This window comes from Sparus aurata, chromosome 3, assembly GCF_900880675.1.
Source record: "Sparus aurata chromosome 3, fSpaAur1.1, whole genome shotgun sequence".
Taxonomy (NCBI): domain Eukaryota; kingdom Metazoa; phylum Chordata; class Actinopteri; order Spariformes; family Sparidae; genus Sparus; species Sparus aurata.
Window position 1 is genome coordinate 21,157,782 of NC_044189.1, and position 13,100 is coordinate 21,170,881.

General features: G+C 42.2%; 2 protein-coding genes across 6 annotated transcripts; both read left to right on the top strand.

The window, feature by feature from the left end:
- The first annotated feature begins 1,067 nt into the window (after nucleotides 1-1,067).
- Nucleotides 1,068-6,768, top strand: nfe2l3 (nfe2 like bZIP transcription factor 3). Its single transcript, XM_030412633.1, has 5 exons — nucleotides 1,068-1,975; nucleotides 3,823-3,903; nucleotides 4,322-4,432; nucleotides 4,607-5,084; nucleotides 5,189-6,768. Exons 1-5 carry the CDS (start codon nucleotides 1,460-1,462, stop codon nucleotides 5,953-5,955), a joined length of 1,953 nt encoding a protein of 650 aa, XP_030268493.1. The 5' UTR covers nucleotides 1,068-1,459; the 3' UTR covers nucleotides 5,956-6,768.
- Nucleotides 6,769-8,216: 1,448 nt separating this feature from the next.
- cbx3a (chromobox homolog 3a (HP1 gamma homolog, Drosophila)) lies at nucleotides 8,217-11,180 on the top strand. 5 transcript variants are annotated; one of them, XM_030412944.1, is made up of 6 exons: nucleotides 8,306-8,417; nucleotides 8,523-8,609; nucleotides 9,318-9,471; nucleotides 9,678-9,834; nucleotides 10,209-10,303; nucleotides 10,539-11,180. In XM_030412944.1, coding segments are annotated over exons 2-6 (534 nt in total). In that variant the 5' UTR covers nucleotides 8,306-8,417; nucleotides 8,523-8,608; the 3' UTR covers nucleotides 10,666-11,180. The 5 variants fall into 5 exon arrangements, with proteins under 5 accessions (XP_030268807.1, XP_030268806.1, XP_030268803.1 ...); XM_030412945.1 differs by having other exon boundaries at nucleotides 8,312-8,417; nucleotides 8,523-8,559; XM_030412947.1 differs by lacking the exon at nucleotides 8,523-8,609 and having other exon boundaries at nucleotides 8,217-8,376.
- Nucleotides 11,181-13,100: the final 1,920 nt, after the last annotated feature.

The window sequence follows — 13,100 nt, forward strand, 5'->3', positions numbered from 1 at the left end:
TCTTATTTAGCCAGAGGAGACGACTTCAAAAAGTTTCAAGGGGCTTCATCTTGTACAGCATGTACAGTACGAGCAACGTGAATAGTGAGGAGTTATAATATCATATTTTCATCTGAGAGGGACTAGTGGTTCAGTTCTTAAATAACATGTTTATGATAATATCATGTTCAGTCCCAAAGTATGAGCTATTTTAGTCCCAGTTCGCAATTTCTGTCTCCTGATGAACAGTGCTGTATTTATCAAAGTATCTGAGCCTTTTCTAAAGCTCAGTGTGAATGTGCTCCATTACCGTTAAAAATCCTGCATTTAATATTTTTACTTAAAATGGGAGAGATCTTATGTGAAATATTGACTAAAAGTGTCCCATTATGCAGAATGAGCCAGTTTTAACTGTCACATTATGATGGAATATATTATTTCTTCTATTACGCTATAACTCTTTTATATGTAGTTGGGTAGTTTAACAACACGTTGTATCCATTAACTGACATGTTGAAAGAGATTTTAATCTGGAAAGTACCAATGTACTTTAATAGGCTGCAGCTGCCCACTGTGATGAATGCATTTTAATTTAAATGATGAATAAAGTATGAACTGATGTGTTATCTTTGTCCAGTGGGTGAGGTGTTTTGTTGCCTCCCCTGTTGGTGTGTTTTCTCTTTGACAGGGGATTAAACATGCAGCAGATGATGAACACTTGAGCAAATTCAATCTGTAATTCAGCCGCTGACCAGCAGGACAAACATGGGACGAATGCAGGTCAGTAGCACAAACTGTCCCGGAACTGCAGCCCGACCTGCTGCAGAGGAATCCTCTCCGGATCACCGAGCTGATGGAAGTTTAAAATCAAACCAACAGAGATCAGTTAATGATTTGTAAATCTGAAGTGATATCAACTCCGTTTCCGATATTATTCCTGTAACATGTGGAGTTATAAATCGGGGTGGGGGCCGGCAGTAGTCAACAACACTCCCCTTCTCTCATTGGTCAAAATATCAACAGACACTCATGTTGTCCAATCAGATACTGTTGCGGTGGGCGCTCTGGTCCAATCAGCGGAAGCCATGCAAATCCTGAAACGAAGTTTCCCCAGTAGCAGCACTCTCCGCTGACAGCATTTAGCCACTCAGATGTTTCATTTTCTGTTTGATTAGCAACTTGCGGAAGGTTTTGAAAGCCAGATGTCGCAGACGAATGATTTCTCCGATATAAGGAACTGAAGAATAACCTCATCGCTATGTTTGCGCCAAGAGGTTAACGTTAACCGGTAATCAAAGCTGATAGCTAACTGCTAACAGCTAGCATAGCGATCTAACGATTTCGCCGGTACAGGCGGACCTCTTTGTCTGACAGGGGAAGGCGTGCTCTTTTGTTAGCTTTTTCCCTTTGTCCAGTGGGGAAAGAGGAACTGTTTGGTCAGGATTTCACAATTATCTATTGCTCTGAAAGTATTTAGAAAATGCAAATCGCGAAAAAATACTTCACAGAAGGCCTGATTCAGTTAACAATCTTACTCAGTTTGATCGGAGTTCGCGTGGATATCGACAGCTACTTAAGCGGCTACTATTCGCCTCTGATAGAGATTAACTTGGGTCCTAGCTCAGCCTACACCCAGACACCCTTTCATAATTTGAGAGACACTCTTGACGGATACAGTGTGCACCCAAAATGTCCCGAGTTGGACTATTTCTTTGCAAGTCGCCGGCTGCTAGACGAAGTGAGGACCCTCGGCTCCCCGCGGTTCCCCACTCAGTTGAACGCATGGCTGGTGCACCAGGTGTCTGCCGCAGAAGAGGCTGACGATGGGCCTTCAACCAGCAACAACTCTGACACCAGCCCCGGGTTAGAAAGTCGCGGGGACGAAGCCAGAGATGACAGTGAACACCTGCCCGACAGTGGCCAAGAAGTGTGCCAAACAACCTCTGAACTGGGACGAGGGCCTTGCACCGCTGGAGCCTGCGGGTTTCTTAAAGAGGCGAGTGTGTGATGTAACACAAAGATAGACAGACTGCTGCTAGTTACGATATTTGACCAACACGCCTGACTGAGCAGCTAAAGTACTGAAAGTACTCAGCTAACAACTGAGTTGATGAACTAGAGCTAAAACTTCCTCATTGCTTAACAGAAAATGCTAATGCTATCACTAGCTAACTAGCAGCATGAACCCATGTTGTATAATAATGGATGTCATCCAACAAGTAACTTATTATGTTGCAGCATTTCCTGGTGCACCTGTAGTCAAGATAACAACATGTGATAACCTGTGTGCAGAACTTTAAATTGTGCATTCACTTTCACTTTGGATGGCTCCACAACTCCAGGGCCACAGATGCAATTCAGTCATAGCCTGGTTAGATAAGGGGACTGACATTTATTATGGATTTGGTAACTCAGTTTAAAGGCCTTACTGGTTTGGCAGAACAAATAAGTCATCGATATGTCCAGGTGATGAGAGGTGTAGCTGAAGTATTCACCGGTCAGCTGCACCTGTCACCATGTCACATTAAGCCCTCTCTTGTTAACAATAGAATTAACTTCACAAATAAGACTGCTGTATTTGGGGACTGTGCAGCTGTTTAACTGTTTGACAAGAGGTTCACCCGCCTGTTCTTGTCTAAAATCATCGATTGGACGTATGTGTGGTTTCATATTTCATGATGTGGCTTCCCTCTGGATTATGTGACTACCATTTTATTAGACTGTAATCACACCCAGACCTTTTTATATTTAATCCTCCCAGTGATCCAGTTCTTCTAGCTGAGGGTAGAAACAGCTGCTTGGTGCATGTTATGTCCTGGGGGCAGTTGATGTCGCCATTTGTGTAACTATATCCCCTTTCTTCAGATGCAACCGCCAGCTGTAAGCCTGGAGAGGCGGAGAAGTGAGGCTTAGACCCACACCCTGTTTGCTTACACAAAAGCGGTGGTCCATACTTGAACACTGCCCTCCTCCCAGGGTTCTTGTTCATGTGGATAATGGGATGTTGACACATCTTTTATTCGTCACCCTCTCTTCTGAAAATAAGTAAAAGTGTAACTGCTTCTAGGGCAAGATTTTGTGGTTTTGTGGTGGACAATTTGTCAAAGGACTATAAGACTAGATCAATAACTTTGTACCAATTGAAGCTGGAGAAGCTCCTCCAGTTGAAGTCGACATGCTCAGACAGAGCCAGGGCTGGTGCTGAGCACACTTTGTCATATTTGTGCCTCTAGCTTTAACGTCAAAACTGAGCATAACAGTTTTTGGAACAGGTGTGAATCCTCCCCCCCTTTCATCACATGGGTGTATGGAAGATAATGTTTTTGTCTTTGTGTGTAAGAAAGCTGGTGGTGTAGATGGAATGCGGTACTTGCGGTACCAGGCGTGTCTTACAACGTCTAAAGGGGTTGGGTTATCCTGAAAGTAATTAGTTTAACTGTTAGTGTATCAAAATATCCTCAGCACTGCTGTCATACAAAGAAACTCCAGCTCAGACATTTCTAATGCTGCGCAGAAGCCCTTGACTACAGTCAGCAGGACGACGACAGAAGCTCGGCTTGGATGCCGTCTGTTCAGCTGGTCTCCAGAGTTACAGCAATTGTATTCCAAACAAATGTTTTATCTGTCAGAACAGACCAACAATCCTTTCTGAAGATATCCAATTATTTGTGATGGCCGAATTGCGATCACCAAACCAGAACTGTAATTTTCTTTCGGCTATTTGGATGTCGGCAACAAATTAACAGTTTTTTCCTTTATCCTTTATCTCAAATCCTCTGACACCCGTCATGTCCCCCAATCCCATCTTTCCTTTCTCTCATCTACCCTTCTTTACCTGACCAGGAGGATGAAGCCAAAGTTAAAGAGGAAGAGGAACCTGCCCCACTCACTCAGCTGGCCCACAGTTCCACACTGGAGCAAGAGGTTTGTCACAAGTTGTCAAGTTGTCTTTGTCGCTGTGTGGTTTGTTATCAGTGTTGAAAAATGTCTGAGTTGTTCTGAAAAGAAACTATACTTGTTTTACAGCATTTCTCAGTCTTTTAAAACACGTATTAACTTGCATAAAACTAACTGTCACATGAGAGAGTTGAAAAGAGTTGCTTTGGACCATCTCTTAACCATAAAATCATGTTCTCACATGACTTCATCACTCAAATTGCACCATTCTGATGACAGTGCTGTTTTGGTGACACTCTGTAAGATCAGGGATGTTGAAGCACAACAATTACTGACGGTCTCACAGAGAAACGATTACTTTAATTCACATTGGAGACATCGGTTTGGCTACAAAACACAGATCTTGTGGTGCTGTATTCTCAGTATTTCTTTTTGCCCATTCCAGAGTCTGCTTGAAGGCATCACTGCACTCTCAAATCCAGCAGAACACCATCCTCCTGCCATTGACATTGAGAATTGGAACAATTTACTTTCTCTGTCTGTTACTGACCTTGAGGTAAGTTATCTGCTCGCATTAAGACACCTGAAAATTAATTCTACAGAATGCTCAATATCAGTTCTGAATTTCCGATGCACATGCTAGGAACCATTGAGATGTTTCAGTAATGATGTACATGTTGAGCATTTTCAAAATCGCAAAGGCTAAAATTCAAATGTGTGTCTTGTGTAGGAGCTGGACTCGCTTGTCACCGAGCGTCTGTCAGACCTCGAACCAGACATCACCACCGCCATCAGCCAGGATGTCAGCTTGCATGATGCTATGGTAACCGGTGCTGGAGTGTTTGGTGTGACGTCTGAAGGAGTTGGGTCCAGGCCAGTCGCCCAACAACAAAGAACCCTCTTCCGACTGGAATCCACAGGCTCCTCACACTCGGATGCATCACCAGGGATGGCAGTGGGCCTGGCTGCGCTCCCCTTTGCTTCAGTATGTAATTTAACTGGAAATGTGTTGCAGCATAGTGCGCTGGGCGGCTGTCTGGATGAGGCAGTGTTTGACCAGATCAATCAGCTCGGTCTGGAAGGCCTGGACACTATGGATACCCAGCTGATGGGCTGTCTGGAAGGCATAGACCCACAGGTCCTTGAGGATTTGGACTCGGACTCCGGCCTGTCGTTGGAGAGCAGCTCTGGAGGTCCAGTCTCCCCAGGTTTGTTCAAATCTCTGCAAATACTAGAACTAAGTTTTAAAGTGCGTAAAGACAAGAAACTCTTTGTTACACATACTAATTCAATGAACTCCTCACTCATCCAGGCTCATCTGAGATGTCATCATCATCCAGTTCATACTGTGAGGATGAGGGCGGAGCTACAGGCTACAGCAGTGAGGTGGATTCACTCCCTTCAAAAGGTCTCGTGGACCACTCAACGTGGTCACACATTGATCAGAGTGAAAGTGTGTGGCATGACCACAGCTACTCATCTCCTGCTTTCTTGGACCCGCCATCTGTAACACTCTCCCACAAAGGTATCAAAGAGGAGCCTCTGAGCGATGATGAAGGGCAACAGTTTGACCAGAGGGATATGAGTCGTGATGAGATGCGCGCCCGTGCCATGTACATCCCATTCTCTGTCCTGCAGATTGTCAACATGCCTGTGGAGGAGTTCCTGGAGGTCCTTGAAGGTCATGGTTTCTCCCCCGAACAGGTGACTCTCCTGAGGGACATCCGCAGGCGGGGAAAGAACAAACTAGCAGCGCAAAACTGCCGGAAGCGCAAACTTGATGCCATCACAGGACTCCAGGAGGAGGTGGAAAGGTTGCGTGCTCAGAGAGACAGGCTGCTGAGGGAGAAACAGCTTACAGCAAAGACAATGGGTGCTGTAGGCCAGCAGATAAAACAGCTGACCAGAGACGTCCTGGCCAGGCTGAGGGATGATTCAGGACAACCCCTAAACCCGGAAAGGTTTACCCTGCAGTGCGGGGCAAACGGGAGGGTTGTAGTTCAGCCTGTAAGACGGCCGGCTGTGTCCACATCAGCTCGCAACAAAACAGACAAGAGAAAGAAGGAGAAAAAGCAATGATTCAGTATTTCAAGCTGAGACTTGAGCTTTTAGGTTTTTGGATATTTTCTGAACTTTACTTGCCTGACTCTGGTTTTGGGATCTCCTCTTTTTGTAAAAGTGTGTGGATTCACCGCTGTTGGGAGCCTAAATCCACAAAAGCTGCAAAAAAAAAAAGGAAAAAAAAAAGAAAAGAAACTCAGAACATTAAAAAAAAGTTATCTGTAAATAAAATCTCTCATGGGAAAAATGTAGCTTACACACTGGACATTTGCTTATTGAAGATGGACAAGGCATCAGGAGCAGTTCAAGGCAACAGATACACTGCGGGAGATGCCACCAGTCTCTTTGTGCCTGTTAACATTTAAGTGATTGAGTCTTACTGTTTTTACAGACAAGCGCAGACAGCCAGACATGTCTAAAAGTCAACGTTGTGACAGTTACTGGATTTAAATCTAGGAGGAGGATTCTGTTTGTTTGTTTCCATGTAATCTTGCCTCTCAGTGTATAACTACTCAGTATAAGGAGGTTAAACATTGTATTTATTAAAGTTTCTGAGGTTCCTGAAATGCTTATATGCATCATGAGACCATCAATGTCTCAAAGCAGTATCTTTTTTTCATAATGCTAGGTTTATCTCAAAGTGGTAAGAATATTGGGACATTAACTATCTAAAGTTTACAGATTTGTGTGAGATATTTGAGGGCATGAAGTCCTCTGTAGAATTTTGAACTGAAATGTTAAATAAGTTAAAACATTTTGTTGTATTCCTTGTGTCTTGATGACATATGACATACCAATGATTAAACTGACAAGGCCTTAATTTGCATTGGACAGGTGTTTTGGATTATATGTGTGTGCACGAGCCACAGAGGCACATTATCTTGACAACCACAAATTTTAAGAGGCAACAATTTTATGTTTTAAACAGTTATTCAATCATTTCTTGTAAGCAGAAAATTGCTTAACCCTTTGATTTCAGTTACTTCAGAGATTTGGCAAGATTATATTCTACCTCAGCTGTAGTTTAAGTTTTAGATTTTGGCTAAATGAAATAAAATAAATAACACCCCCCTTTTTGTTTTTTTTAAGGGGATTTGAAGTGCACTCATTAACAAATTCTTCATTATTAAAGTGGCCCTGAATGGGTCATCCCATTAAGGAAAAATATTACAATCACCAACTCTATTTAATAAGATTGAATGGTCTTTTGGATGTTGCGGTTTTTATGTATGAGATTATCTGAGTTAAATTTACGTTCTTAGTATAAGTTTCCATCTTATTCACTGGCACACCATCTTTATACAGTTAAATGAGTGAGTGGAGAAATGGAGGAAGTTGCATATAGTTAAGAGTGTGACTCATGTTTTTTTTTTTCCTTCTCAAATTTGTATTTAATTTCCTGCTTTGACCGAAAGTTTACTTATTTGTTTGTATAAACTTCAGACTGTTTTTCTTTGTTGCTTGGGGCAAATGTTTTCGATTGCATGGTGATTGTTGAATGTTGATAGTATGATTTTGCTTAGGGAATTTGAAATGCTCTTGCAGACCTTTTGTTTTTTCTGATTTTGAAAAAAAAAAAAAAAAAAAAGATAAACTGACTGTCTCATTCTTGTGCCAACGGTTAAGAAGCATAGCTACATGCATATAATCATCAGAGGACAAGTCATCCTCAAGATCAGATACTTTTTGATGTCAGAATGCCCTTTTATTTTTAAAACCACACTGAACGGGGACATGATGAAAATATGGTGTAGTCAGAACACTTCAGCAGACATAGAATGTGCTGCCTTGATTGTGTATCTTTACCACAGCATTTGAAGGACAGATTAAAAATAACAAAACAGTGACAATTACTCTTAATGTCACATGGTCATAGTCAAGGTCATCTGGCAAATCTCTTAATGATTTGTTTTCATGACAACTCACATTATATATATATTGTTATACAGTAATTCACCTGACTTTACTGATATTTAGCTGCATTTCAAAAACTGCACAGTTAAATAACTCAGAACTTCACGTGTTTATAGTTGGGGTCAACTTGAATAGGATACTTTTTAAAATATCAACAAACCTCTTTAGGAAAAATGTTAATTTAAGTTCAGATATGCGAGAAATGTCCTCCATTGCTTTTCTTACTAAGACCCGCCCCCGTCTACCCTCTGATTGGCTATCACTTGTTGGGTTCGCCCTATTCTGCCTCTGATTGGCTTACCCTTATAGTTTTACCCAATCCCAATCTCTCATCTCTACCCGTTGCCGCCCCAACCAACGAAGGCCACCAACCAGAGGCAGAAGTGGGCGGGTCTTAATGGTTTTGCCAGGCTCTCGAGCGAAGCGCGTTCTTCCTCCAGGCTACCGTAGAAGACCCGATTTTGCCGCCTACCTAACCTGCAGCGAGTGCTGCATAAAAGAGATAAAGCAAAGGCTGACCGCGTGGTAAGGAGGAATCACCGAAGCAATTCCTGTTGTTTTTTAGGGTGCGTATGCGGAAATAATTTAGTTTTGAGTCTTGCATCATGCAACACCTATTGTAAACACGATAGCTTGACCCAAGCAAGCTAACGGTAGCTTTGTTTTACAAGTTGGACCTTGAAGCAGGGAGCAGTTTGCGGAGAAAGAGTGAGCTAACCTACGCTATAACGTTAACGTTACTCCAAACAGTAGGCTAAGTATGCTGTTTAACTCTGTTTACATGCACACAATGTCAATTTATGCTCACATATCGTACTGTATACTTCTATGTGTTGTCTAAGTTGCCACTGGCTAGCTAAAAGTAGAAGTGTCTCAGGATTGTGTGTCTTTAAGTTACCTTAAAGAGGCTGACTTTATACGATCACTTGCTTATTGAATCTGCTAATGTAAGATAACTGAGTTGTACATTTAGATAGCTTCTTCACACCACGGAGCTTTATTATCAAAAATGCAGTGCATGTGGCACAGTAAAGTCACGGGAATGTACTCTAGCGTTACCGCCTACTAGGCCTGAAACAATACCAGCTAGAGTTAGCATGTCGGCTAACCTACGTAGGGCCATGTCGTGATTTGGCACATTTTTTTTTTAAATGCCGGTTTGCATAAAGAGCAACGTAAGCTAAGTGTGTCTGCAACATGGCTCAGAATAGTAACATTGGTTTTTACACGCTGCCATGTTCGTGTAACGCTACTTAACCGCGCATTTAGCACAACATCAGCCTGCACAATGCGTTTTCTTACGGTCCCCCTAGTTTGTGCCTGTTTTGGGAGGCTGTTGATTCCTGCTAAATTCATACTGGATTAGAGCAGCTGCTTAATGCACAGATTATTAATTTGAAACACTTGGGTGGCATTGAGAAAACATGGTAAAGTTCTCACACACTCTCTCCCATTCTCGGTTTTAGTGCACAACATGGGCAAGAAGCAGACTACCAAGGGTAAGAAGGATGCGCCGGAGACGCAGGAGGAACCTGAGGAGTTTGTTGTGGAAAAAGTGCTTGACCAGCGTATTGTCAATGGAAAGGTAGAATTCTACCTGAAGTGGAAAGGATTTACAGAGTGAGTTGCCCGGGACACCTGCTGAGCTGGAAGTGCTTCCCTGGTATGGGGTTGTGCAATGCTTTTGTCTGTTGTCTTTGTTTGCATGAATACAAGCTAATTTTTTTTTATATACTTTTATTGTTTGCACCTGTACCAATGGAAATCTGAGTCAGGGGTGGGGTGTTCTGAGATGCTAATGCTGATCCCTCCTACTGCTCATGTAGTGCTGACAATACCTGGGAGCCAGAGGAGAACCTGGACTGCCCAGAGCTGATTTCAGGGTTTTTGGAAGCACAGAAGAACGTTAAGGAGAAGCCAGCTCCCGTTAAGAGGAAGGCCTCAACAGACGAGCCAGAGCCGGATGCCAAGAAGAAGGATGTGGTAAGTTAACTAGGCACTTTTGAATGCATCTCTAGCCAGCATTTTACTTGAGAAATGACACCTTTTGGAATTTGGAAGCGCAAATTATCATAGGAAGAGGAAAAAATGAATCGTGTAGGGGTATAACCGTGCTAGCACCAGGCAGGTTCTGGCAAGCAGCCGAGAACAGCAGCCGAGAAGTATATTTACGAGCCTTTTGGGAAAAAGCCTGAGTGGAAATAATTTGGATTTTGGTAAAAAGATGATTCAACAGACAAGATGCACTACTCAGAGCTGCAGATTCAAAGTTGCTGTACATCATTTTGTGGAAAAAATAGATGAATCACTGTCCCAGTTTCTTACATAATCTCACGTGCTCTGTTGTCGTCATTTAGCCCGAGAAACCACGTGGCTTTGCTAGGAACCTGGAGCCAGAGCGGATCATTGGTGCCACAGACAGTAGTGGGGAGTTGATGTTCTTGATGAAGTGGTGAGTACAGTCGGAAATGATCCTCTTCATGTGCTGGCAGCACAAACTGTGATTCATCTGCTCTTCAAACATTTAGTATTCCTATTAAGTCTGTTTAATACTTTTGATGAGAGTCTGCCTTGATGGATCCCTCCAGGGCTCGTTAAAATGTAACAGAAATTCCTTACAGATAAAGTGACCTCTGGCGTGAAGTGAAGTGGGATGGGGTGTGCTATAATGTTTTCTCTTTCTTCAGGAAAGACTCGGATGAAGCAGATTTGGTCCCTGCCCGTGAAGCCAACACCCGCTGCCCTCAGGTGGTCATTTCTTTCTATGAGGAGAGACTGACATGGCATTCCTGTCCAGAGGATGAAGCTCAGTAATGCTGCCCTCTGGTCCCTGCAGCCCCTTGCACCGCCTATGACCTTTTCCTCAGGACTGAATTCTCTCCTCTTGCTTGCCTTCTAGTTTTAGCTATCTTAGTTATTTTCGGAGGTGTTTCAACCCTGTTTGGCAGTCACAGAGAGCTATGTTGTTGTTGTACATATTAGCTGAACTGATTGCAAGAGAGCAGGTGACGTTCTCGTGGTGTATGATGAAGTCTTCCGTTAACATATTACTTCTTTATGTGATGTTTGCCGTATAGAAACAGTACTCTTGGGTAGAAGCCAACACCACCACCTGTATTCATACCTGGTCAAATTTTGTAAGTTCTAAATTTCTACTTTGGTCAGTTCAGCTGTTGATCACCTCGTGTATTACTGTTCATTCTCATGATGAAGATGCTGATTTGTCTTTTTCACACTAGTACTAATGTTTTGTTCTAAGAGTGCATTTTGTATACTTGGCCTGTAAATATTATTTGAAGTTCTAATAAAGGTTTTATGTGACCAAATTCCACCGTCTACTTTGCCAGTTCTTAACACATCATATGAATAAACTTAGTAAAATACATAACTTTAACTTGACTGTCATCGTTCACTTAGATTTTTACATCTTGATTTCTTTTATTGTTAAATTATTCAAGATGTGAATTGGAGCATTTTGTTAATGTTGTCATACTGTGATTTATGATTTGGATCCCCAGTTTAATGTTCCTAATGCATGTTTCCTGGACAAAGTTCAAGGTTGAACCATTTATTTTGGGTGAATTATTGCATTGTCTATATCGAAGCTTTTAAGGGTGTAAATTCCCTCTTTGAACCAGTATTGACAGCTTTAAGGGAAACCTGCAATCAGCACACAAGGGAGCATGTGGTAGCTCACTGGAGTCTGCATATGAGCAAGTATCCACCTCTTTTCAGTACATGCTGAGGCAACAGCCCATAATAATGTAATCAGAGCAAGTCCCCTTTGACTTGTATGATTGTATTTTGTTGCAGAATGTCTTTCTATTGAGGTGTCTCCACTTTTACCTGAGTAAATCACAGACGTGACTCAAGGCATTCGGCCCAAGACTGAAGAAAGTCCCACATTATTTTCTCATGAACAAGTCATCAAATCACAGTTTGTCAGGTTGAGTCGAGTCCTTAGCTGAGGCTAGTGACAACAGTCTTACCTGCAGTATCCAGTCTTTAAAAGTGAAAAGAAAAGTATTATTACCTGTCTGAGAATTATATTATTACCCAATATCATCAAAGCTGTTCATAAAGTGTGAGAGCGTCTTCCAGTTGGCAGAATACCTGCTTCTGTGTTTGGATTCCTTGTTCCTGTCCACTAACTGTATAACCATCCATGGAGATAAATTGAATAATCAAACAAGCTGAACCCGTAGAGTCATTCGAGTCATCATGTCTCAGGAGTCAGGAGTCTTTAATATCCAAGTCAAAGTTCAGTGTCAAGTCAGTTATTTTCTGTCAAGTCAGTTTGCAAGTCATCAAAATACAACTTGATTCAAATTCATTCCTCCCCATTAATCTAAACAGATATTTCCTGTGTTTACTCATGGTTCCTTTCATTTTACTGTTTAGATTTCTAATTCCCTTGTCCTTATTTTTAGTTTCTCTGTAGGTCCTCTTCATGTGGTAGGCTTCTGCCATTGAGAAGACAACCTGAGCCAGGCCTTCCAGATAAATGTTGGTATCTGTGCTTCTCTATAGTAACAAACAGCTGAGCAGCGATGGCGCTTTCTCTCCGGCCATGTCGCCAGATGGCATGGCTGCCTCTGCAGCAGTGAGCAACAGTCATGACTGGCATCAGGGTGTTGGACTTTAGACCTTTGTGCATTAGTGCTGATGCTGTTTCCATGGCAACACACTCCAACCAAAGTGGCCTCTGGCTTGCATCATATTCTTTCCAAAAAAGGACATGAGGGCTATTCAATTCTTCCTGCATTAACCCCTTAAGGAACACTGTTCACTAAACGAACACCCTTCGTAAAAATGAATAGTTTTTTTTTGCTAATAGTTTTAAGCATCAGATCTTAACAGTATTTACTCACTGTTGGAAAGCTGAGACTGTCGTGATTATTTTAAGCCCAAACACAAAGAAAAAAAGTTATTTCCAGACCATGTAATAGCCTTCTAAACTCACCATGACACAACATTAGAAAGAGCCCTCTACCGCAAGAAGCAAGAATGCCTACACACCTTCAGAGTGTTCCCTTTTTCCACAGCTACAACGTCATGCCACAATTTTTTTTCATAGTTCGCCAAGAGTCCATAGAATGGGAATATCCATGTCATTTTACCAAAAACTAGCTACAACTGTCGAACTGGCAAGAAACCCTGCAGGGTCTTAGCTTTCATTTGAGACCAAGATTTTGTTTCTAGGTAAAGGGGTTCTCCAGTTATAAGCCTTTGAATCTCAGTAGGCGCTG

Coding starts and splice junctions, on each gene's coding strand:
- cbx3a (XM_030412943.1), top strand. Junction 9,835..10,208: donor ATGCCAAGAAGAAGGATGTG/GTAAGTTAACTA, acceptor GTCGTCATTTAG/CCCGAGAAACCACGTGGCTT. Junction 10,304..10,538: donor TTGATGTTCTTGATGAAGTG/GTGAGTACAGTC, acceptor CTCTTTCTTCAG/GAAAGACTCGGATGAAGCAG.
- nfe2l3 (XM_030412633.1), top strand. CDS start 1,460: ATGCAAATCGCGAAAAAATACTTCACAGAAGGCCTGATTCAGTTAACA. Junction 4,433..4,606: donor TGTCTGTTACTGACCTTGAG/GTAAGTTATCTG, acceptor TGTCTTGTGTAG/GAGCTGGACTCGCTTGTCAC. Junction 5,085..5,188: donor TGGAGGTCCAGTCTCCCCAG/GTTTGTTCAAAT, acceptor TCACTCATCCAG/GCTCATCTGAGATGTCATCA.